The sequence below is a fragment of the Erinaceus europaeus genome, chromosome 6, assembly GCF_950295315.1.
Source record: "Erinaceus europaeus chromosome 6, mEriEur2.1, whole genome shotgun sequence".
Taxonomy (NCBI): Eukaryota; Metazoa; Chordata; class Mammalia; order Eulipotyphla; family Erinaceidae; genus Erinaceus; species Erinaceus europaeus.
In genome coordinates, this window is record NC_080167.1 from 60,909,654 (window position 1) to 60,934,841 (window position 25,188).

General features: G+C 47.1%; 1 protein-coding gene and 1 long non-coding RNA gene across 26 annotated transcripts in view; one reads left to right on the forward strand and one right to left on the reverse strand.

The window, feature by feature from the left end:
* The window catches only part of KIAA1217 (KIAA1217 ortholog), a 362,069-nt gene that overhangs the window by 332,136 nt on the left and 4,745 nt on the right, over positions 1-25,188 (forward strand). For 15 of the 25 annotated variants that reach the window (XM_060192298.1, XM_060192287.1, XM_060192286.1 and 12 more), the window contains 9 exons: positions 4,174-4,304; positions 5,894-6,041; positions 10,335-10,773; positions 11,818-12,001; positions 15,734-15,897; positions 16,947-17,108; positions 20,889-20,993; positions 24,864-24,905; positions 25,060-25,137. In XM_060192298.1, the coding sequence (XP_060048281.1) occupies positions 4,174-4,304; positions 5,894-6,041; positions 10,335-10,773; positions 11,818-12,001; positions 15,734-15,897; positions 16,947-17,108; positions 20,889-20,993; positions 24,864-24,905; positions 25,060-25,137 (1,453 nt within the window). The remainder of the gene's footprint in view (positions 1-4,173; positions 4,305-5,893; positions 6,042-10,334; positions 10,774-11,817; positions 12,002-15,733; positions 15,898-16,946; positions 17,109-20,888; positions 20,994-24,863; positions 24,906-25,059; positions 25,138-25,188) is intronic. The other 10 variants (XM_060192289.1, XM_060192294.1, XM_007526403.3 and 7 more) reach the window with 6 other exon arrangements.
* Positions 22,638-25,188, reverse strand: part of LOC132538943 (uncharacterized) — a 34,620-nt gene continuing 32,069 nt past the window's right edge. Inside the window, exon 3 of the long non-coding RNA XR_009550269.1 lies at positions 22,638-23,817. This is a non-coding gene — a long non-coding RNA (uncharacterized LOC132538943). The remainder of the gene's footprint in view (positions 23,818-25,188) is intronic.

A 25,188-nucleotide genomic window follows, 5' to 3' on the forward strand; every position in this document is an offset into this window, starting at 1 on the left:
CATTTCTTTTTTTTTTTTTTTTTTTGCCTCCAGGGTTATTGCTGGGGCTCAGTGCCTGCACCATAGATCCACTGCTCCTGGAGGCCTTTTTTTCCCCCTGTTGTAGCTTTGTTGTGGTTATCATTGTTGTTGCTGATGTTGATGTTGTTGGACAGGACAGAGAGAAAGGGAGAGAGAAGGGGAAGACAGAGAGGGGAGAGAAAGATAGACACCTGCAGACCTGCTTCACTGCCTGCAAAGTGACTCCCCCGCAGGTGGGGAGGGAGGCTCCAACTGGGATCCCTACATTGGTATCTGCGACACGCACCACGTGCGCTTAATGCGCTGCGCTACCACCCCACTACGATCACCCCATTTCTTAGAAAGCTTGAATCGCCCAACCTGCAGGTGGCAGACAATCTCAGGATTGCATTCATCAGAAGTCCCATGACAGAAAGCCCTGTGTTCCGTCACCCACCTGGTATTGACTTCATCTGCCAGGCCTACCCCATAAGAATGACCAAAGTGAGGGTTGCAGTGAAGGTGGGGTGGGGTGGGGATTTGAGTTTCTGTTTTCCTAAAAAAAAAATTTAAAAATTAGAATTGACCCCTTTTCTTCACCATCTCAAAATAGCAGCTCCGGTTTAAATAGCTCTAGCATGTGCAGACAGTTAATCACTGGTCATAAAGTAAGAAGGCTGTTAGTGGTCTGAAATGTTTTTTGTGACAGCCCAATAATTTACAACTATGTTTAGAATTCTTTTCTGGAAACTTTGAAAAAAAATCTATGGCCTTTGAAGAATATTTTTATACAGATTCCAATTAAATTATGACTAAGTAAATTTTCTCCCTTGGTGTTTGGCAGAAAACTGAGACATTTTACACATGTACCAACAACTGTATTTACTGTAAACCATTAATTCCCCCAATAAAGTTTTTAAAAAGTTGGAGGGGGTGGGTGGTGGTGCACCTTATTTGAGCACGTGCTTTACCATGTGCAAGGACCAGGTTCGAACCCCTGCTCCCCACTTGCAGGGAGGACGACTTTGCCAGCAGTGAAGCAGGTCTACAGGTGTTTGTCTGTCTCCCTCCCTCTTTGTCTCCCCCTCCCCTCTCAATATCTCTTTGTCCTGTCAAATAAAATAGAAAAGAGAAAAAATGGTCACTGATAGCAGTAGATTTATAGTGCCCAGCACCAAGGCCCAGTGGCAATTTAAAAGAAGGAGTAGGGGGCAGGGGTGGGACAGGGGGACAGGGAGAGGAAGGAGGAGGGGGAAGAGAATGGGTTTGCTTACCCAGTAGATACACAGTCTACTGGGGGTGAGGCTCTGGATTGGGTTCAAACCCAAGGTACCACATAGGAACACCACAGACAACCACTGGAACTCCATGGATAATGGAGTGGTGCTGTGGTATTCTTTCTTTCTTTCTTTCTTTCTTTCTTTCTTTCTTTTTCTTTCTTTCTCTTTCTTTCTTTCTCTTTCTTTCTTTCTTTCTTTCTTTCTTTCTTCCTATCTATCTATCTACCTGTCTGTTTGTCTCTGAAAAGTAGAAACTGGGTCAAGGAAACTTCTGAGTGTTGTCGTGCATAAGTGAGGCTCAGGGTCCACTCCCTGGTGTCATAGAGATAAATTAGGTAGACAGATGACAGACAGACAAGCATGTTTATCATTTAGCTGAGCTCTTACCTCTGGCCTAGTCTGAAAGAGGTTTCTTTTAGCCCAGGAATAAGCTCGACAAAGAATGGTGCAGGCCTATCAGATCTTAGGAGCTGAGTGGTGACACACCCAGTTGAGTAAACACATTACCCTGCACAAGGACCCAAGTTCGAGCCCCTGGTCCCCACCTGCAGGGAGGAAGCTCCAATAGTGGTGAAACAGGGCTGCAGGTATTTCTTTTTTTCTCTCTCTGTCACCCCCTTCCCTCTCAATTCTTCTCTGTAATAGTGGGGGTACAAGTGACTACTTACGTCTCATATTTGGGCTGCAGGCTGCCAGATCTCAGGCCACAAACAAGTGCTGTGTGCCAGCTCCAAGTCTGCCCTGCCTGCCCTCGCTCCAGCCTGTCCACCTGGTGGGCAGGGATCCTAGGGACCAGCTCTGAGTCCCCTGTGCCTGCCTGTCCTTCCTGCTCTCCTGTGGGTGTGGTGATCCGTTCCTGCCACCTAGTGGTCTGCAGAGGTATTCCCCTGCATTTTTATTTTTATTTTATTTTATTTATTTATTTATTTATTCCCCTTTTGTTGCCCTTGTTGTTTTATTGTTGTAGTTATTATCGATGTCATTGTTGTTGGATAGGACAGAGAGAAATGGAGAGAGGAGGGGAAGACAGAGAAGAGGAGAGAAAGACAGACACTTGCAGACCTGCTTCACCGCCTGTGAAGCGACTCCCCTGCAGGTGGGGAGCCGGGGGCTCAAACCTGGATCCTTTTGCCAGTCCTTGAGTTTGGCGCCACCTGCCCTTAACCCCCCTGCATTTTTTTAAAGAAGGATTTTCTGTTGTCAAATTTACTCACTGAAATAATGCCAATGTGTATATAGGATGGAGTTATCAGTGCACCTGGGAGACGGGATGTTGTTTGCTTGTTTACTGAAGCAAAGAATCTTCCTATAGTTCTGTGGAAACTGGCACACACACACACACACACACACACACACACACCAGCTTGGAGAAGGAAGTCAGTCCTTATTGAAGAGACCGTCAGTAGTATAATCAGAACTTCTAGGTAGTTAGAATGTAATGTGAAAAACTGAGAAATGTTACATATGTACCCCAATCTACTGTACTTTATTGTCAACTGCGAATCATTAATCCTACCAATAAAAAAAGTAACTAAAAATTTTTTTTTATAGAAGAAGAACTTCTAGAATGGGGGAAAGCTCCTTCCCCTCCGCTCTGCTATCCCAGGGACATTTAACCATGTCCCTTAGCCTGTATTGTCATATGACCCTGACAAACTTTATTTTATTGATTTATTTATAGTTGTTTGTTTGTTTGACCAGAGCACTGCTCAGCTCTGGCTTATGGTGGTTCTGGGAACTGAACCTAGGACTTTGGGTTCCTCGGGCCTGAAAGTCTTTTTGCAGAACTATTATGCTGTCTCCCAAGTCCACCTGATAAACATTTTTATCCTAAGTTGGGATGGTGGGTCAGTGCTACTGACATCTAGGGTTGAGGCCAGGGATAAGCAGCCCCTAGTGGACAGGAAGGAGAGCCCCCGCACAGAGAATGATCCAGCTGCAGACATCAAAGGCCAAGGTTGAAAAGCCTGAGAGAAACCGACATGGGGGGCCGGTGGTGGTGCACCTGGTTGAGCGCATATGTTGCAATGCGCAAGGTTTTGAGCAGGTTTGCCCCCTGGTCCCCATCTACAGGGGAAAAGCTTTACGCGTGGTAAAGCAAGGTTGCAGGTGTCTCTCTGTCTCTCGTTATCTCCCCACTCCACTCAATTTCTGGTTGTCTCTAGCCAATAATAAACAAATATTATTTTTTTTAAAAAAAAGGAAATAGAAGAAGAAGTAAAAAAGAGGTCAGGCAGTGGTTCAATGCACATATTACAGTGCACAAGGACACAGGTTCAAATCCCCGGACCCCATCTTTAGGGGGAAAGCTTCACAAATGAGGCTCATGAGCAGGAATGCAGGCATCTCTCTGTCTCCCTCTCTACCTCCCCTTCCCCTCTCAATTCTGTCTGTCTCTATCCAATAATGAATAAATAAGAGCATTTGTATAAAAATAAAATAAAATAAAAAGACTTTAAAGAGACAGAAACCTATGTGGCTCCCCATTCTGTTCTGTCTCCCTCTTTCTGTCTCTTCCTCTCCCCCTTCCCTTATGTTGGCATCACAAAGTGTACATGTCCATCCCTCTTTTAGTTGGCATTAGCCCCAGTGAAGATGAAGACTGGGCAGTCTGTCAGAAAGCCGCCATCTTCCCTCAGGGTGAGCTGGGACTCTCCATGAGCAGGCCCTGGGAAGGGGAAGCTCCCTCGCCTGGCATTTCAGCAGACTGTCTCCAGACAAACTCTCGTAAGGTGTAGCCTCCACTCCCCCCCCCCCACACACACACACATGCACACACACTCATAGGGAAGCCCAGGCAGGGCAGGGCCACATGAGGGTAGTGAGGTTGCCCGGTCCTCCATCCTCCCAGAAGCTTCAATGTTCACACCCATCTCCTGTCCTCCCGCCCCAGTGAACTGGAAGACTTCGTGGAGGACTTGAAGAAGGACTCTGCATCAGCTGGCCGAGTGGTGACGCTGAAAGATGTAGAAGATGGGGCCTTCCTCCTCCGACAGGCGGGAGAGGCTGTAGCAACCCTGAAAGGTGAGCTTCCTGCTTGACGGGAGACATCTGAAGCAGGTTTCCTGGTTGTCCATAAGACTCTGTCAGATGGTGAAGGAGGCCACCATCCACCTCCTCATTCAGGTCTCCCCAGACACCCCCACAGGCCAGGCCTACCACCCTGAACACCGCAGCCACATGGGAGGCTGGGCACTGGTGCACCCAATAGAGCAAGTACGCAGGTTACCATGAGCAAGGACCTGGGTTCAAGCTCCTGATCCCTGCTTCCGGCGGTGGAGACTTCACAAACAGTGAAGCAGGTCTGCAGGTGTCTCTCTTTCTCTCTCCCATTCTATCATCTCCTTCCCCTCTGTCCCTATAAAAAAAAAGAAAAAAGAAAAGAAAAGAAAAAAGGAGAAGGGGGCTAGGCAGTAGCACAAGGACCAGCGTAAGGATCCCAGATCCAGCCCCCGGCTCCCCACCTGCAGGGGAGTCACTTCACGGGCGGTGAAGCAGGTCTGCAGGTGTCTGTCTTTCTCTCCCCCTCTGTGTCTTCCCCTCCTCTCTCCATTTCTCTCTGTCCTGTCCATCAACAATGACAGCAATAACAACAAAAACGATAAACAACAGGGGCGACAAAAGGGAAAAAATAGCCTCCAGAAGCAGCGGATTTGTAGTGCAGGCATCAAGCCCTAAAGATAACCCTGGAGGCAAAAGAAGAAGAAGAAGAAGAAGAAGAAGAGGCGGGGGGTGGTGGCACACCCAGTTGAGCACACATATTATAATGCACAAGGACCCAGGTTTGAGCCCCCAGCCCCCACCTACAGAGGGAAAGCTTTGTGAATGGTGGAGCACGGCTGCAGGAGTCTCTTTCTCTCTCCCTTTTTTTCCCTCCCCTAATCTCTTGATTTCTGGATGTCTCTGTCCAATAAATAAAGATAATAAAAAATCAAAGTAAGAAAAGGAGTTACTTAGGGGCTGGGCGGTGGCGCACCTGGTTGAGCGCACATGTTACAGTGCACAAGGACCCGGGTTCAAGCCCCCTGTCCCCACCTGCAGGGGGAAAGCTTCACAAGTGGTGAAGCAGAGCTGCAGGTGTCTCTCCGTGTCTCTCTCTCTTTCTGTCTCTCTCACTATCTCCCCCTTCTCTCAATTTCTGGCTGTTTCTGTCCAATAGATAAAGATAATTTTTTTAAAAAAAATTTAAAAAGGAATTATTTAAAGGAGAGGGAAGGGGGATGGGATGGCCACCGGAAACAATGAATTTATCGTGCATGCACTGAGTCCCTTCAATAACCCTAGTGGCAATTAAAACAATAAATGAATAAAAATAACAATAATAATAAACAGCCAAACGTCCTGTCTTCTTGGAGGCTACAAGAAGGTTCTAGATTAAATGATGCTCATACCAGTTTATCTGCCCTGGGCTCTGCACCTGTTCAGATTCATGCCTCATGACGCTAATAGACAGTGTCTTTGTGCCAAATACACAGACAGGAAGTGAAGCCTGGAGGGATTCTGCCCTGGCCCGAGGTCCCTTTGACCCTGCTTCTTTGTGGAGGGTGCGGTGTTGATGGGGGCTGAGGACTGGGCACCCCACCTGCCTTTGTCTCCTTGAACTTACCCCGCAGGAGAGTTCCCCACCTTGCAGAACAAGATGCGAGCCATTCTGCGTATCGAGGTGGAGGCTGTGCGCTTCCTGAAGGAGGAGCCACACCGGCTGGACAGCCTCCTACAGCGCGTGCGCGGCATGACCGACGTCCTGACCACCTTGCGGAGGTGACCCAGCCTGGAGGCTCTGGCAGGGCCTGGGGGTGGGAAGGGGCCCCTGGGGAGGCTGGGACAAGGGAAAAGAAGCCATTTCTCCTGAGTTGCATGGGTTACTCACACCTTCCTGCCATTCACAGGGCCTCACGTGGAGGACAGGCTCTGGGATGTCACCTCCCTTATTATGTGGACAGATGCTGAGGTTGGACAAGCCAGAGGTGGAGCTGGGGGGGGGGGTGGTAAACCAAGCGTAGCCGGCTCCAGAGTTGTTCCTGACCTCAGAGCCAGGCACTCAGTAATCCCTGGAGCTGGCCCAGCTCTGGTCCACTTGGGTGTTAAGAATATAATGTCCCCAATGTCACAAAAGATATTTCTTAGAAATATCTGTCCTCATTCTGCACAGTTGAGGATTAATAGAAATGGTCATACAAGTTGAAGTTATACAAAGAGACTTTAATAATAAATTAGGAGAAGGAACATTTTTCTAAGACTCTTCAAAACTGTCAAGACATCAAAACTTTATTTATGTTATAAGCATATAGGAAGAGAGAAAAGATAGTAGAATAATTTTTTTTGAAATAACATTGTATAAGTGCCAGCTGTGCATTTGAAAGTAAACATTTGTATACAGGACTTTAAATTAAAAAAAAATACATATATATATATATATATATATATATATATATATATATATATATATAAAATGTCCCACTGAGTAAGTGGTCTATATACACAAAGGAATACTACTCAGCCATTAGAAATGGTGAATTCACCTTCTTTACCTCATCTTGGATGGAGCTTGAAGGAATCGTGTGATTTGAAATCAGCCAGAAAGAGCAAGATGAATATGAGGTGATTTGAATCTTAAGGCTCAAGAGCAGAAAGTAGAAACCAAGTAAAATCTTAGGCAACCAGATGGTGGCACACTTGGTTAAGTGCACGTTAGAATGCTCAAGGAGCCAGGTTCAAGTCCCTGGTCCCCACGTGCAGGGGTAAAGCAGGGCTGCAGATGTCTCTGTCTCTCTTCCTTGTCATCTCCCCCTCCCCTCTCAATATCTGGCTGTCGCTACCCAATAAATAAAAGTAATAATAATAATAATAACACAAAGTAAAATTTGGACTAGGTTTGGTGTATTGCACCAAAGCAAAGGACTCGGGGGGGGGGGGGGGGCTTCAGGGCCTGGTGCAAGATAGCAGAGGGGACCTAGGCTGGAGGGGATGGTGAGAGTGTTTTGTAAAAAACTGAGAAATTTTTGCACATGTTCCAAAAATTGTATTTATTGTAAACCACGATGCCCCCATATAATATACATATATATTCTCAGGAAAGGTGGCTTAGCAGGTACAGAACAAGACTTGGTGCATGAGGCCACAGCAGTGTGTGTGCGTGCGTGCGTGCGTGCGTGCGTGCGTGCATGCGTGCGTGCGTGCGTGCGTGCGTGTGTGTGTGTGTGTGTGTGTGTGTGTGTGTTAGTGGAATGCTCAGGCCTCTTTTCCACTCATCAGATTTTTAAAAAGTAAATAAAATTTTTAATAACGCAATCAAAGAGAGAGAGACCCTGGCCCCTGATAAAACATGTCACCTGTGAAGTTGGCACAACCCCCAGACAAAATTTGCTGCTTCCCAGTGGTGATGCCTGTGATTTCTGGTTCCTCACCACAGGAGGAAATTACAGAGGAGTTTCCCTTCAAATCTTGGCTCAAATTTGAGAGCAAGACACCAGCAGCAATAACATATAAGGAACTTTCTTGAGATGGTTTTAATCCCTATTATCTTTTTTGGTTTTTTTTTTTTTGCCTCCAGGGTTATTGCTGGGGCTCGGTGCCTACTCTATGAATCCACTGCTCCTGGAGGCCATTTTTCCCATTTTATTGCCCTTGTTGTTGTTATTGTTATCATTGCTGCTGTTGTTGTTCTGTAGGGCAGAGAGAAATCCAGAGAGGAGGAAAGATACATACCTGCAGACCTACATCACCGCCCATAAAGCGACCTCCCTGCAGGTGGGAAGCTGGGGCTCTAACTGGGATCTTTATGCAAGCAGGTCCTTGGGCTTCACACCATGTGTGCTTAACCTGCTGTGCCACTGTGCCCCACCATCTGCACCTCCCCCCCCATTATCTTTTAAATGTGGCAGTTGGCTTTCACAAATAATGAATCATAAGCAACAGGTGATATTCTTCCAACTTAAGAACAGGTCTCATGAGGGAGCCGGGCAGTGGCACAGCAGGTTAAGCACACTTGGCGGAAACCGCACGGACAGACTTAAAGATCCCGGCTCCCCACCTGCAGGGTTCCCTTCACAGGCGGTTAAGCAGGTCTGCAGGTGTGTATCTTTCTCTATCCCTCTCTGCCTTCTCTTCCTCTCTCGATTTCTCTTTGTACTATCCAACAACAATGGCAGCAATAACAATAATAACAAGACAATAAACAACAAGGGCAACAAAAGGGAAAAAAATTTAAAAAGGAAGAACAGGCCTCATGAAAGAGCCCCTTTCGAGATGCTAACAAACCAGAGCAGGCAGCCACACATCCACATATCCTCCCCAGGAAACCCAGGGGATTCTGAATTACAGAAAGACCCACAGGACACTCGACTTGCTGTGTGCAAGAAGAAATGGTTCCCAAATTCATGTTATTTAAAGTGTCACCATGGACTCCCAGCAGGGTAAAATATGCTAAATTCTTCATGAAGCTCTTAACTAAACACGGCAATGCATCTGCAGAGCCTCCAACTGGCCACTTTGCCGACCGGAAAGAGACAGCAGGGTGGCCGGGAACACAGGCCCATTCCTTCCCTCCCCTGAAGGGCAAACCAGTGACCTTTTTAGAGCCACCAGAGAGGGAGGAAGTACAGTGTTGGGTCTCCAAGAAGTGCAAGCACTGAAAAATAAATAGATAAATGGGTTGTGTGTGTCTGTGTTTTAGTGTTATAGGACATTCTCTCTCATAAACGATCAGCTTTAAGAATGACAAAGCCAGGGGGTCAGGCGGTAGCACAACAGGTTAAGCACACGTGGCGCAAAGCACAAGGACCGGCATAAGGATCCCAGTTCGAGCCCCCGGCTCCCCACCTGCAGGGGAGTCGCTTCACAGGCGGTGAAGCAGGTCTGCAGGTGTCTATCTTTCTCTCCCCCTCTCTGTCTTCCCCTCCTCTCTCCATTTCTCTCTGTCCTATCCAACAACGAACAACATCAATAACAATAATGACCAAACAAGGCTACAACAACAAGGGAAACAAAAGGGGAAAAAAGTGGCCTCCAGGAGCAGTGGACTCATGGTGCAGGCACTGAGCCCCAGCAATAACTCTGGAAGCAAAAAAAAAAAAGAATGACAAAGCCAGTGAAAGGAAATTCCGGCTGCCTGGCTGCCTTCCAGCTGTGCCACAGGCCTTCACCCTGTGACACCTCTGCCAACACCCCCACGTTACACTCGGCCCCCGGCGGGACATGAGGATGAATGTCCCCTCCCTCTTGAGACTGAGCTGTGAGATATGAGATCCAGTAGGAGGAAGCAGAAATTTTACAGATTTTATTTTAACTAATGATATAGGAAGGGGGATAGGAGGGAGAGAAGGAGAATTTAAAAGGGAGGGAGAGAGTGAGAGAGAGGAGGGAGAAAGAGGTGGGGGGAAGAAAGGAAGAATGTGTGTGTAAGAGAACCGGGGCACTGCTCAGCTCTGGCTTCTGACAATGCCTGGGATTGAAGCTGGAACCTCAGAGCCTCAAGTATGAAAGTCATTTGCATAACCATTGCACCCCCCCCCCAAGGTGTTTGACAGTAAAGAGAGAATGGAGGGTTCAGGAAGCCTGGGGGGTGTGGCTCAGTGGATCCAGTGCTGACAGATCCTGGGTTGGCTCTATTGCACCCCATAAACCACAGCACTGTTCTGGCCTCTCTCTCTGTCTCTCTCTCTCTCTCTGTCTCTCTCTAAATAGACAAATAATAAATCTTTAAAAAAATTCAAAAAAAAAAAAAAAAGAAAGCCTTGGAGTGAAAACTGAGAATTGACCTCTACTCAAGCAAAAGTTACTCTTGGAGTTGCCATCACTTCCTGTGATGGAGCTGAGTCAGTCTGGGCACAGCAGTGCTGGTGGGGAGGGAGAAAAGGGCTGGGAGATAACCCCAGAGAGGAAGAGCAGGAGGCAGTTCAAGGGCTTGTGGAGGTTGCTATGGAAACCCTCAGCCCTGAGCTGCTACTTGCAAGTGAGAACCTTCTAAGCTTGTGTGACTGTGGGGTGTCAAGACCTGGCCTGCGGGGAGAGTACAGTTGTGCCATGAACATTACCGGCTGTGGTTTCTCCCAGGCACGTCACCGATGGCCTCCTGAAAGGGACCGACGCAGCCCAGGCCGCACAGTATGTCGCCATGGAAAAAGCCACCGCCGCCGAGGTCCTGAGGAACCAGGAAGAGGCACCTCATGCCCCAAGCCAGTCCTCCCAGGCTGGCGCAGGAGTTCCTGGCGATGTGAAGGCGGAAGTGATGCCCTTGACAGTTCACCACGTGCAGAGCTCTCCTGTGGTCATCCAGCCCTCGCAGCTCTCCTGCGCCCTGCCGAACCCGGCCCAGCAGGCGTCCCTGGGCACCAGTCCTCACCCCACCAGCCCCCCAGCCGGGACACAGGAGGTGAACTTGGCACAGGTGCCTCAGTCCCCACAGACCCCCGTGAATGGCTCTGCTCTGCAGACCCTGTTCATTGAGGAAATCCACAGTGTGAGTGCCAAGCACAGAGCAGAGTCCATTGAGGTAGAGTCGTCTTTCCATTTTTTCATGACCCCGTAAAGGAGAGTAGTTCATGGTCTCCTCAGAGAGTTGACCGTCGACCTGTAGAGATGGTACATGTATGTGTTAAAGATCTGTTTTTTGCCAGATTTGGATGATTGGATAAGTTGATGGATAAATGGATGAAGGGCTAGAGGAAAAAGAGGTAGGAGAGAAATCTCGAAGATAGTTTTGTTTGTTTTTAACTGAAGGTGGGTCTCAGTGGTCAGATAAAGAAAAATGCCATCGGGAGCAGGCAGTGGTGCACCCGGTTAAGCGCACAAAGTACTAAGCGCAAGGACGCATGCAAGGACCCAGGTTCGAGCCCTGCTTCCTACCCGCAGAGGGGATGCTTCACAAGAGGCAAAGCAGGTCTCTAGGTATCTGTCTTCCTCTCTCCCGTCTCTATCTCCCCTCCCTTCTCAATTTCTCTCATATCCAATAAAATAGGGGGCGGAGGAGATGGAGGCCACAAGCAATCGGCGGGGGGGAAATGGCTGCCAGGAGCAGTGGTTTTGTAGTGCTGGCACTGTGCCTCAGTGATAACCCTGGAGGCAAAAAAAAAAAAAAAGACAAGAAAAAGAGGGGCGGGGTAGATAGCAATAGACTCTCATGCCTGAGGCTCCAAAGTCCCAGGTTTGATCCCCTGTATCACCATAAACCAGAGCTGATCAGTGTTCTGATATTAATTAATTAATTAATTAATAAGAGGGAGAGAGACATTAGATTTCAGAGACCATTGAGTCACCTGACCTTAGAAGCACATGGTAAGAGCTTGTGACCGTGCGGTGCAAGGACTGGGGTTTTCTCCACGACTGGACGTTCCTTAGGCTTAAATGGCCGTCTGCTGAGCTATGGAGGATGGAGCAGCAGGCGGCACAGGGCTGTAGTGGCCCTCTGCCCAGACCCAGAGCAGGCTGTGGCCAGCACTCCATCTGCCCTACCCCTTCTCCCACCTGGACCTGCACCCTCTAAGCCTTTCAGCAGCTTTTCCTACTGGGTTTTAACCTGTTTGCTCTTTTGTGATAGAAAGCAGAGAGGAAGTGGGAAGAGAAAAGGCAGAACCTGGACCATTACAACGGGAAGGAGTTCGAGAAGCTTTTAGAGGAAGCTCAGGCCAACATCATGAAGTCAATTCCAGACCTGGAGATGCCTCCAGCTTCAGGGCCCCAGCCAAAGGGGGAGGCTCCAGGGGACAAGCTGGACCATTCAGGTAAGGCCCTTCCTTGAGGGCTCACAACCTGGGTCATTGTGCTAGCACCTGCTCACACCAGTGGAACCAATCTCTCACTTCTTATGAATCTTCTAAAATGTTTATGCTGGAAGAACACACCCTCAGTTCTCCTCCCCCCCTCCCCTTCCTCTTCTCCCTCCTCTTTCATCTAAATATTTCATTTATTTGATTTTTAATGAAAGTGATGCCAAGAAAGAAACAGAATGACCAAAGCACTCCAGTTTATGGTGATCCTGGGGATTGAACCTAAGACTTTGGAGCCTCAGGCATGAAAGTCTTTTGAAAAACCATTGTGTTGCCTCCCCAGCTCCTCAGTACTACTGGTTTTTGTTTGTTTGTTTGTTTGTTTTTGCCTCCAGGGTTATGAATTCACTGCTCCTGGTGGCCATTTTTCCTTTTGTTGTTGTTTTTTGTTTTATTCAATAGGACAAAGAGAAACTGAGAGGGAAGGGGGAGATAAAGAGAGAGAGAGAGAAAGATAGACACTGTAGACCTGCTTCACTGCTCCTGAAGTGTCCCCTGCTGTAAGTAGGGAGTAGGAGCTCGAACCCAGGTCCTTGTGCAGGTCTTTGCACATAGTACTGTGTGAGTTTAACCAGGTGCACCACCGCCTGGCCCCCTCAGGACTAATTCTTAACTAGAACCATAGCAGGGAAACCAGGCCCTGGGGTAGAATGCTGGGATGACACCCAGTAAGGGAAAATCTAGGTTCCCGGGTTCTGCGTTTCCACACGAATGGGTGATGCTCCCCAGGGCCAGGAGGGAGGAAAGGTGGCCTACATTTAAGACAAGAGCTCTTCATAGAATACAGAAAGAAAACACCACATTTTATGAGCCTCTGGGGGGATATTCCATCAGACAGCTTATATATTTTATATAATATATATATTTAAATCACAGTGACTAGATTGTGTTAGGTTAACCAGCTTAACTATGGAAGCACAAGTGTGGCAATCATTATATAAAATAACTTTTTAAGGGACCAGGCAGTGGCGCACCTGGTTAAGCACTCACGTTACATTGTGCAAGGACCCAGGTCCAAGCCCCTGCTCCTCACCTGCAGGGGGAAAGCTTCACAAGTGTTGAAGGAGGGCTTCAGGTGTCTGTCTGTCTGTCTGTCTCCCTCTCTATCTCCCCCTTCCCTTTCAATTTCACTCTGTCTATATCTTATAATACATAAAATATTTAAAATAACTTTTTTTTTTGCCTCCAGGTTTATTGCTGGGGCTTGGTGCCTGCACCAGGAATCCACTGCTCCCGGTGGCCATTTTTGGCACCAAGCTCCAGCAATAACCCAGATGGCCTAGTGGCAATAAAAAATAAATAAATAAATAGGGGGGGCGGATAGTAGCACGGCAGGTTAAGTGCACATGGCACAAAATGCAAGGACCAGTGTAAGGATCTCGGTTCGAGCCCCTGGCTCCCCCTCCCCCACGCAGGAGGGTCACCTCATAAACTGTGAAGCAGGTCTGCAGGTGTCTGTCTTTCTCTCCCCCTCTCTGTCTTCCCCTCTTCTCTCCATTTCTCTCTGTCCTATCCAACAACAATAAGGACAACAAAGTGGAAAAAATGGCCTCTAGGAGTAGTGGATTTGTAGTGCAGGCACCGAGCCCCAGAGATAACTCTGGAGGCAGAATAATAACAACAACAACAATAATAATAACAATAAGTAGACAAGAATGAAAAATTGGGATGGGTAGGCCTCTCGATGGAGGTGAAAGCGAGAAAAAGTAAGAAGGGAAGGCAGGGGGTGGGGTGAGGAGGGGAATGATGAGGGGAGGGTGGGCTCTGGCTAAGGCATCTTTGCCAAAACTAGTCTTGGCGGACCCAGGGCAAAGCCTAACAGAGAACAGGGCTCAGAGGAGCCTGAATCAAACTGGTCAGGATGGAATCTTTCTTGTGACACTGATACACAGGAAGAGAGAGACCCAGGCCCATCACCAGGACCAGAGCCACATGACCAGATGCTGCTGGAGCTCTGGAACATGGCTTCCCAGAAGCATCAAACTAGTCATAATAGAGATGGAGAGACAGGCACCACTTATAAAGCTTCCCAGACTGTAGGGAAGGACCAGGGTCCTTGCACACTATAATGTAAGTGCTCACTCAACCCATTGTACCACTACCCACCCCCTTAACTGAAGTCTTTACTTCAACTTTAAGGCAAAACTCCTCTGAAATCTCTTCTAGACAACTCTGACTTAGGTGCTCAGAAAAAGATACAGACCCTCCTGAGAGGTCCCTAGACAAAGCCGTGCCCCCACCCTGCTGGTGATGGTGGGGGTTGTTGGTGGGAGCTGGTGGGAGCCCAATCCTGAATCTCCCATTTTCTGCTCCCTGAGTTTCTGTGCAAATAAAAGGCCAAAGTGAGGGCCATGGAGAAAGCACAGGGGAGAGGCTGTTTGCTCATGTGTTCATTAAGAGCTGCTGGTCTTTTTCTGGACATCTGTATCTCCTGATCAACTGTTAATACTGATTGATAATTCTCTCCTTTCTGACTTGATGCCTCCTTCTATACCAACAATATAACCATGACCCATAAAAATCCACTTCCTCCTGGCTTTACACACTAGTCCCACATGTCTCCTACATGCTGTATGCCCCTCCTTTGGGTAGATTTTACTCTAACCTCTCCTGTGCCATTCTTTTTAATATATTTATTTATTCCCTTTTATTGCCCTTGTTTTATTGTTGTTGTTATTGATGTCATCGTTGTTGGATAGGACAGAGAGAAATGGAGAGAGGAGGGGAAGACAGAGATGGGGAGAGAAAGACAGACACCAGCAGACCTGCTTCACCACTTTTGAAGTGACTCCCCTGCAGGTGGGGAGCTGGGGACTTGAACCGGGATCCTTACACGGGTCCTTGCACTTTGCACCACGTGCACTTAACCCGCTGCGCTACCATCCGACTCCCTCTCCTGTGCCATTCTAAGTGCTTTAAGTATATTAAAATTTGAGAGTTCACAGCACCCCAGTGGAGAGGCTAATATTTATTGCAATGCCCCATTTGATAGATGAGAAGACCAAGGCAAAGAGCCATTAATTCAGTTGTTCAAGGTTTTTCTGAGACTTCAAGTCAGCTGGGCTCCAGGGTTGTTAAGCTCTAGAGAAAAGAAAGGTATGTTTAAGTCTGACTCCACTGAATTTGTAGAAATAAACTGGACTTTCTGGACACAAACTGTTTTTTAAAGTGTTTATTTATTCCCTTTTGTTGCCCTTGTTTTATTGTTGTAGTTATTGTTATTAATGTCATTGTTGTTGGATACAGAAGGGATACAGAGAGGAGGAGAGAAAGATAGACACCTGCAGACCTGCTTCACCGCCTGTGAAGAAACTTCCCTGCAGGTGGGGAGCCGGGGTCTCAGCCGGGATCCTTACGCTGGTCCTTGTGCTTTGTGCCACCTGCGCTTAACCTGCGGTACCACCACCCGACTCCCGACACAAGCTTTTATTTTATTTTATTTTATTTTATTTTATTATTGTATAGAGACAGAGGGGAGATAGAGAGGAGAAGAGACAGAGAGACACCTGCAGCCCTGCTTCACTGCTTGTGAAGCTTTCCCCCCCCCCCCCCCCCGCAGGTGGGACCAGAGGCTTGAACCCCGGTGCTTGTGCACTGTGATGTGTGCACTTAACCAGATGCACCACCACCTGGTCCCTGGACACAAACGTATAAAGGCAGTGACTGCAGTGGTACCATGTTTTCCAGAAGACTCGCCAAATTCCGAACAGGATCTGGACAAGATGGGGGGCAAGTCCCCACCCCCTCCTCCCCCACCCCCGAGACGGAACTACCTGCCAGGATCTGGGCTCACCACCACACGGTCTGGCGACGTGGTCTACACGGGCAGGAAGGAGATCAGCAGCGCTAAGGTCTGAAGGGTTAGGCCCTGGCGGATGGGACCGTGGGATCATGTGCTCTTCTCAGACAAGGCCTTCTCTGTTCTGGGTTAGGACCCAGACAGCAGTGAATACAGAGGAGGAGATAATGAAGGAATCTAGATCGTTGGGAAGCAAAAGCGTCACAGATGGGAGAATGTCCGCCCCATTCCTGGGACCAGACTCCGCGCCACAAGTGTTATCTTGATGTGGCTTTTAGCTGTGACTGTGAAATGCAGACTCCTTCAGCAGGGCTGAAAAAGGGGTGGAGGGGTGGGGAGCTGAAGAAAGGCCACATCACGAACGTAACAGATTAGCCAGCCCGTGGGTGTCTGTATACAGAGATGCTCAGTGAACTTTAGTTTCCACTTAAATTTAACAAGTTTCCTCTTTTATATCTAGTGTAAAATACAATCTCCCAGGCAAATGTAGAATGCCTTTTTTTTTTTTAAGGTGCTGAATGTTGTGGAGTTACAGAGGGTTTTTAATTCTGCCACCCATTCACCAAAATGACAGCTTGTACAGACAAAACCTTGAATTAAATGCAAAGGGCTACTACAGCCTGTCAGCTCCATGGGAGGTGCAAGGAAGTCAAGACAGGAAGGAATGTGTTGCGTTCCTGTGAGCTGTCCTGTTTTAAACTTTATTTATTTATTTTTTTACCAGAGCACTGATTAGCTCTGGCTTATGGTGGTATGGGGGATTAAACCTGGGACTTCAGAGCCTCAGGCATGAGGGTCTCTTTGTATAACCATTATGGTATCTACCCCCACCCTTAAAAATCTTTTTATTTATTAGAGACAAAGAGAAATTGAGAGGGGAGAGATAGAGAGGGAAAGAGACAGAGAGATACCTGCAGCCCTGCTTCACCACTCATGAAGATTTCCCCCTGCAGGTGGGACCAGGGGTTTGAACCCAGGTCTTTGCACACTGTAATGTGAGCGCTTAACCAGGTGCACCACCACCTGCCGCCTTCTCACCCCTCTTTTTTTTAACAGCACCTGGAGGGTTAATCCAATGTCTGTGGCTTGAACCTTCCACAGGTGAGCTGTGAAGAGGCTGGACCAGGCCCTCAAGCTAGAGCCACAAAATTTCCAGCAGAGGAGCCAGCTTCAGCCTGGACCCCGTCCCCACCGCCTATTTCTATCACCTCAAAGGACGAGGAGGAAGATGAGGAGGGAGACAAAATCATGGCAGAACTCCAGGTATGTGGATGAGGTGCCTCACCCCGACTTCCTGCTCACCAGCCTGGGACTCTGCAGCTCACACAGATTCATTATGAAAGTGGGTACCAGTGAACCCTGTGGATGTGGGCCATGGGAGCTGCCCATTCTGATAGTGGCCTCCACTGGTTCCTCTGGGTCCCTTTAAGACTTGTGTGGGAGTTTTTATAAAAGAAACCACTTTCTGTCACTTTTGACCGTAAGGATTTACTTGCTTTTCTTGGACTCTTAATAGTTTCTTCTTGGTTTCAAAAATAAATTAAGATGAAGATGACAAATACCAGCCACGCCACCTCTTTGTCTTGCTAAGGACTGATAAAGCCCACTGTAGCTGGTGGTTCTGCTCTCTTTCTGTGAGACGGAATGATCTCTTAAAGCCTGCAGGGTTCTCAGGCTCCCATTCAGTACTTCCTGTGGTAATAACTCCCAAAATTGAGCTGCTGGATTCTGTGAGGAAAATCAGGCTCTTGGTTGATAAGACACACGCAGGAACCATTTCAAGTGTCACTTAAACTCATAGACTGGTCTGAGACATGCCCTCCACCAAGGAGACTGGTTTGGGGTTTTCCGAAGGGTCGGGTAACTCCATTCACGGCAGCATGGCCTGGCAATCCAGTGAGAACCCCGGCGTCGGGAGCTCATTCTGCTGTGTAGGCAGATGCTGAGACATTGGCTGTAGCATCAGCCCCCAGTTACCAGGTGAACTGGCCATGGCCCAGTCGGCTTGACTCAAAGGGGTGGGAAATGACGACATTCATGTTTTGTCTTGTTTTTCTTTCTCTTCTTTAATGCAACACAGAGTAATGAGCTCAGAGCCTTGCACACATGCAATTCCATAAGCAGCTTCTTGGGCCCAACATTTTCATTTTTCTACGAAGAAAGGGAAAGGGGGAGATAAGAGAGAGCAGAGGCCCCACAGTACTGCTCTACCACTGGTGCTGCTTCCTCTGGCGCCTTCCAGGATGCTCCCATATGGTCCTGGAACTAGAAGCCAGGGTTTCACACATGGTCAGGCATGCATTTGACTGGGTGAGCTATCTCCTGGCCTTTAGATAATGTTTAAATCTGTGCACAGTGGCCACTAATTATCAGAAACAAGAGCAGTCTCTTACACTGGTCATGTAAGAGAGGGGATGCATCGTTCCAGTCTCTTGCACCCCAGCACTGGAGAATCTTCCCACTTTGAAAGCCAGGATCGCTTTGGTGGCTTAACTGAAAGGTGTCAGAAGGGCAGAATGCCTGCTCCTTGTTATGTGACGCAGAGGTGGGGAACAGCAGTAAACAACCAGCTCTCACCTGAAATGAGTCAATCCTGCTAGCCATCCTGCCAGAAGAAGATGCCCCCTTACCTTCCCCCCGACCTGCTACATCAGTAAGTTGGTCGGTGACCAATGGGCATGCTCTGGTGTTAGACAGGCAGGCAGGCAGACAAACAATAGGACAAGAGAAGCAGGCCCCCGCCCCCCATTGTAGTTGTGAAATAACTTCCTGTAACTGGGGGGGCCAGGCATCAGAAGGTCTTGTCAGGCTCTGGGATCCAGGGCCCTGCAGCTCCACATCCCCAAGCCAGCACGCACCTGGGTCTCTAAGGGGCCCGAGGAGGGAGGGAGCAGCTGTGTGTGTGGGAGGAGGGAGAGGAAGGCAGGCAGAGAAATGTCAGCATTTGAGGACCCATGATGGAGCATTCACTTAGGGAGGTCAGGGGATACTCTCCCTGTCTGCAGAGTTACTTCTGAAATGGCCATCTTTGGCCTGAAGAGAAAATACAATCATTGTGTGAGATCATTCTTCCAGTCACTTATCTCACATTAGAAATTTGCAGCAGAGCTGAGGGAGGAAAAAAAAATTTTTTTTTTTCCCCTACAGCCCAGAGAGTCAGTCAGATTGAATTAGTCTCTGAGTGAGACCTGGGTAACAGTATTGGTTGAATTGGGTGATTAACAAGGATTAATTGGTTGGGATACACTGATCAGTCTTCCTGCTTCTGTGATGGTTCTGTTACTTCCTTTTTTTTAATTTTTAGTGTTTTATTTATTTATTTATTATATAGAGACAGCGAGAAATTGAGATGGGAAAGAAAGAGAGAGAGAGAGAGAGCTGCATCCCTGCTTCACCACTTGTGAAGCTTTCCCATTGCAAGTGGGGACCAGGGGCTTGAACCTGGATCCTTGTACACCATAATGTGCGCGCTTAGCCAAGTGCACCACCACCTAGCCCCGTCTGTTACTTCCTTTCTAACCCAGACATGGCCTGTGCTTTCTGTGCCTGGAGTCCGGTCTCCCATAACCTCTGAGCATAGGCGCCAACCCTGGTTCTGATTACCCTGACCTCACTTCTTAGTTAGCCAAGTCTAACCAGGTACAGGCAGTTCCTGAGCCCATCCAAGTCACACACAGGTTGAGGGCTGGACGGTGGTGCACTTGGTTAAGCACACATTGCACAAGGATCTGGGTTCAGGCCCCCTCACCCCTCCTGCAAGGGGAAGCTTCACGAGACGTGAAGCAAGTACTGCAGGTGTCTCTCTCTCCCCCCCTCAATTATTCTCTGTTCTATAAAGTAAATTAAAAAGAAAAGAAAAAGGAAAAAAATGGCCACCAGTATAACCCTGATGGGAAAAAAAAAAAGATCAGGGGGCCAGATGGTGGTGTACCCAGTTAAGCGAATATATTACCAAGTGCAAGGACCCAGATTCAAGCCCCTGCTCACCTGCAGGGGTCCATTCACAAGTGAAGCAGGTCTGCAGGTGTTTATCTTTCTCTCCCCTTTCTCTGTCTCCACATCCTCTCTCAGTTTCTCTCTGTCCTATTTAATGGGGAAAAAAAAAAAAAAGGAAAAATACGGCCACCAGGAGTGGTAAATTCATAGTGCGGACACCAAGCCCCAGCAATAATCCTGGTGGTAATAAAAATAAAATAAAATAAAATAATCAGACAGGTGCTAAGAGAGCATCCCTTTACCCTGGGCCAACCTCCAAATACCTGCTAAGAACACTGTAACTATTGCAGAGAGTTTACGGTTTAAGGGTTTAAAATACCTTGTGTCAGGGGTCTGGCAGTGGCGCAGCAGGCTAAGCGCACGTGGCGCAAAGCGCAAGGACCGGCGTAAGGATCCCGGTTCGAGCAATGGCTCCCCACCTGCAGGGGAGTCATTTCACAGGCAGTGAAGCAGGTCTGCAGGTGTCTATCTTTCTCTCCCCCTCTCTGTCTTCCCCTCCTCTCTCCATTTCTCTCTGAACAACATCAACAATAACAATAATAACCACAACAAGGCTATAACAACAAGGGCAACAAAAGGGGAAATAAAATGGCCTCCAGGAGCAGTGGATTCATGGTGCAGGCACTGAGCCCCAGCAATAACCTTGGAGGCCAAAAAAAATTTTAATTAATTAATTAAAATACCTTGTGTAAATAAAGCCAGTGAAAAGTAGTGGATGGCTAAGGGAAAAGAGGTTTTAATTTTGTGTCAGCTCCTTTAGACAAAGCCCAACTAAACACAAATCAGGTTCCCTGCAGAGAGAGAGGGTCGTCTTTTCCAGGGCTCTGTCCATTTCATCCTGACAGGGCTCCAGGGAGTAAGAAGCTTTGCCCCTGCCAGCTGCCTCCAGCCACACGGGGAGCAGCTTTTCCTGATGCTTCCTGGGCTTAGGCAGAGGCTCCATGCAGAACCTAGCAGGGCAGCAGGGGTCTCCCTGTCTCTGGAGGGTCCCCTCCCTTCTCTCCCTCCACTTGGACCCCAGTTAACCTCAGTATTTTAATTCCTTAGGCTTTCCAGAAGTGTTCCTTTATGGATGTAAATTCAAACAGTCATGCTGAACAGTCCCGGGCTGACTCTAGGCCAGGGGCCACAGCCCCGCCCAAGGAGAAGAAGGTAACATGGTGGCAGTGACTTCTGCCACACCGTCTGTCGGATGCTCCTTCTTTCCTGGCTCTGACACTAACCCTGTTCGCTCTCTCTCTCCCTCTCTCCCTCTTGTGTGTCCTATGCCCTCTATGCTGACCCTTGTGCCACTCTTTTTTAACTAATAGAAGAGAGCATTAAAACTAATCAGAGACATGAGTCCCAGTACATGCCTCTATCGAAGCCAGAGAACATATCTATTATGCCTTTCAAGGTTTTTCAGAACTCTGGGGTGGGGGGGGGAGGTGAAAACACCTGTCAAATATATTGCTTTTTCTTTTCCCTCTCTCTCATTTTTAATGTGTCTTCTCAGCCAGAAACATCCACATTAAAAATAGGTGAAAGTCTTAGGTCCTAGGGGAAAAAACGCAGAGCTGTATTCACGGGCGTAGCTCAAGGAGACACAGATGTATTTGTACACTTGTTCTAAGTGACCAGACAACTATTGTTATGCATGGCAAATTCTCAGTGTCACTTTCCAAGATAGTAAGTCCCGTCTTCAGTTTTGGTGCAAGTATATTTTGTGACATTCTGTGGCTTCCAGACAGTCGCCCAAGCTGGGAAATGGTTCGCTGATACTGTATTTCAGGCACAGGACCCATTAGCCTCATTGTCTGAAAGGAGACTTTCAATTAGATCTGGAGCTTTTTGTGGCTTCCTGGATACAAAACCACCTCATTTGAATGAAATGTTTCTGTTTTTTGGTGTGTTTTTTTTTTTTAACGTGCTGAGATTGGAGTGTTAATAGATTATAATATAGTTGTTAACATATGGGCACAATTTCTTATCTACCGGTCATAAGTTTTGTCTGCCAAATGTTCTCACCCCCACCTTAAGTTTACGCTGACCAACTCAAATCATTCAGTCCACTTTTCACCAGCAAATTGTTTTCCAGAATTCACAGACTCTAGCTTCCCTTTTATAAAATCAAACAAGGCAGCCCAGTCCGCTACCTTCTATGGGACATCAGTCCTCAGTGGGGAAGACCCCAGATCTGCCAAAATTGACCTGTGGGTTCACTAAGCAGGTGATCAGAATCCTTTTAATGAACCAGTGGAGATAATGAGATCATTGTTGGTAAATGTCTCATGAAGATAAAAATTGCCATTGGTTTGACTTGAATCTATGAGACTGACAAAAGACAATAAGCTAGTGCTCTCTGTGTCTCTGTCTCTGTCTCTCTCTCTCTCTCTCTCTCCCTCCCTCCCTCTCTTTCTCTCTCTCCCTCTCTCTCTCTCTTCCCCCGCCCCCGGTGGGATTTCCTTATGTGCCTAGTTTTAGTCATCTCAATGGTACCTGACATCTCCAGGATTACAGAACATTATCCTTGGACCAATGTGGTATCTCCCACCTAAAACATTGGGAACTTCTCAAAGAAATCTCCGAAAACAGTCCTTCTCTCTTTATAGAATTTTGTCTGGAAAGTTGCATGAGATTTCTTGGCCCCACAATTAAAATTTTATACTACATCCCATCAACTCCCATTTTTCTTAATCAAGGGTGCATCAGATAAAAAGCAGGTCTGTCCTGAGTGTCTAACACTGGATCTGATCCCAGGCACTCACTCTGGCTACTCTATTCAGTCCATTGAGCTACTTCTTTGGACCTCAACTTTTGTCATTACTAACCCATTCTTGGGCTATTCATGTTCTCTCCAATAAGTCAAATGTTATCTTAAAATGTTCTTATCATGAAGCCTTAGCTTAGTACTTTTATGCAGTGTGCCTGTAACTATGACTCTGACTTTGAGTATTTATTTACTCATAAGTATGTTGAGCCTGTTTCATTACTTGTCTCAATAATTCACATCTTGGGGGCTGTAAACAGATATGAATGAGACTTAACCACCTTTTTCACAATCTTTATTATCTAAATGTGCTATATGTAGCCTTGGGAGATTATAAGATCTTTTAACAAAGTTACCCTTGGTAAAACTAATGCATTTTCTTTGGTATAATTAGTCAGTTTTCTAGCCCAGTGATAAAAATGATTGGTCATGGTAATGTAACATCTTTTTCTTAGTTACCTGATATTGGCTATGTTTTTAAGATACATATGTCACAGGTGCTATTGGAATATCTGCCCGTGTGCATGTCCTAGGCCCTGATGAATTAGCTATTCGTCAGCTATAAAGGATAGAGTCCTTAGATTCTTGGCCAATTCATTCTCTGATTTAAAGGCAAATTCTCACTCAGCTTCTACTCCCTGTGTGGAGCTGAGACTTGGTCTATTTTTCTTCTTAAAGCTTTCTACTTGATGTGTTACCTACTGGATAATCTATATTCAACAGTCTGCAAAAGAAAATGTATTGTTCAGCTGCTTACAGCTGGGTGAATCCTTGCCCTCGTTGGGGGGTGAGGTTTTGGGGGCTAATGCGCCTTGTATCTTGTGCCGTGTTCCCACGTGATTAATACTGACTTTGTGGTTGGTGTGTTTTTACTTGTGCGCGTGTGAACTTCCTTTTCCATTTTTAACAGGAGCAGTGGGACAGCTTTACGTTGACTTTTGCTGGGTCACTGTGCTTTGTGATGTTGTCAGCACTTTAACCAAACAGCCTTCCTGTATTCTAACCTACTATAATCACCTCTCTCTTCCTCTTGGGTTTCTGCAGCAAGGAAAAAAAAAAAAAAAGGACAGCTGTGCCTTGAAAGAGGCATAGCTAGTGTTAGTGTCCTGGAAGGGCCAAAGGCTACTAGTAGACCCAGAACAGGCTCTTCACACCTGGTCCTCACTGCTGGGCTCTTACCTTCTGCATCTTGGTGAGAACCTCAGACACATAGTTCCATTCTGCATGCTGGAATAAAGAGAATAAGAACTGAACATACGGGAGGAACATTGAGCCACCCCCGCTGCCCTGCCGCCCTGGTTTCCCTCACGTGTCCACTCTGTAAATACTTAGATGCTATTTTGGTGACCACATCGCTCTGACTTTGAATCTGACTGTCTTGGTTCTTATTTTAGTTTGAAGCTTCTCTTGAAGCTTTAAGAATAATATCAGTCAGATGATTTGACCTTCGAAAAGTACAAGTACCAACTGGAAGTACATTTCCTTTCTTTTTTTAATATTTATTTATTTATTCACTTTTTGTTGCCCTTGTTTTTATTGTTGTATTTATTATTGTTGTTGTTATTGATGTTGTTGTTGTTGTTGGATAGGACAGAGAGAAATGGAGAGAGGAGGGGAAGACAGAGAGGGGAAGAGAAAGATAGACACCTGCAGACCTGCTTCACTGCCTGTGAAGCGACTCCCCTGCAGGTGGGGAGCCCGGGACTAGAACCGGGATTTTTTAGACCGGTCCTTGCACTTTGCACCATGTGCACTTAACCCGCTGCTCAACCTGGAAGTACATTTTCAACCTTTCATTTGTCTAAGAGAAAATGCTATACATATATATATATATATATATATATATATATATATATATATTATTAATCTTAGAATGCCACAGCCAACTAATGCAGATGGCCTTATAATTTCCATAAAAGGAGCAGGCAGAGCACTGAAATAATTAGCTGCAAAGGATATTAATTTTTTTTCTCCTGGATTAGTTCCTCAGTTTATAGGCAAGAACAGTGAGGCCCGGAGACCTGGAGTAACTTGCAGAAAGTAACAGTTTGAGTGGCAGATGTGGAGATGTCTAGAAGCCTCCTGTCTGCCAGCACACCGCAGCACCAGGCCAGGCTTCTGGTTTTAAACAATTTGCTAAGCTCACAATCAGAGGCGAGCATGAGGATATGTCCGTACAAACACTGTGCTCACATACTCTTCCCTGCACCCTTCCCCCAGCCTTATTTGAGAACACTATATAGTTGGCTAATTGAGCTTTTCATCTTGTGCAGACACAGGGCATTTTTGGAAGCTGGAGAGCAAGGCCTGCCCAGGTAAAGACAGTTGTAGGTTTTGGACTGGTGTGTCATCATGTGCTTGGCCCGCATGTTTTGGAAGTGTGACTCAAGGAACCATTTAGGTAGATTCAGTCCACTTTGGGGAGGGGTGTGGTTTTTTGGAGTAACGTGTCCTACACTGTTCTACTAGAACTTGGGATTTTTCCATGAAGACGCACGGAAATCTGAGGTTGAATATGAAAACGGACCCAGGCTGGACAGTCACAAGGTGAGTGTAGGTCAGATCTCTGCTCTCCAACTGACTTGACACCTTGAGGAT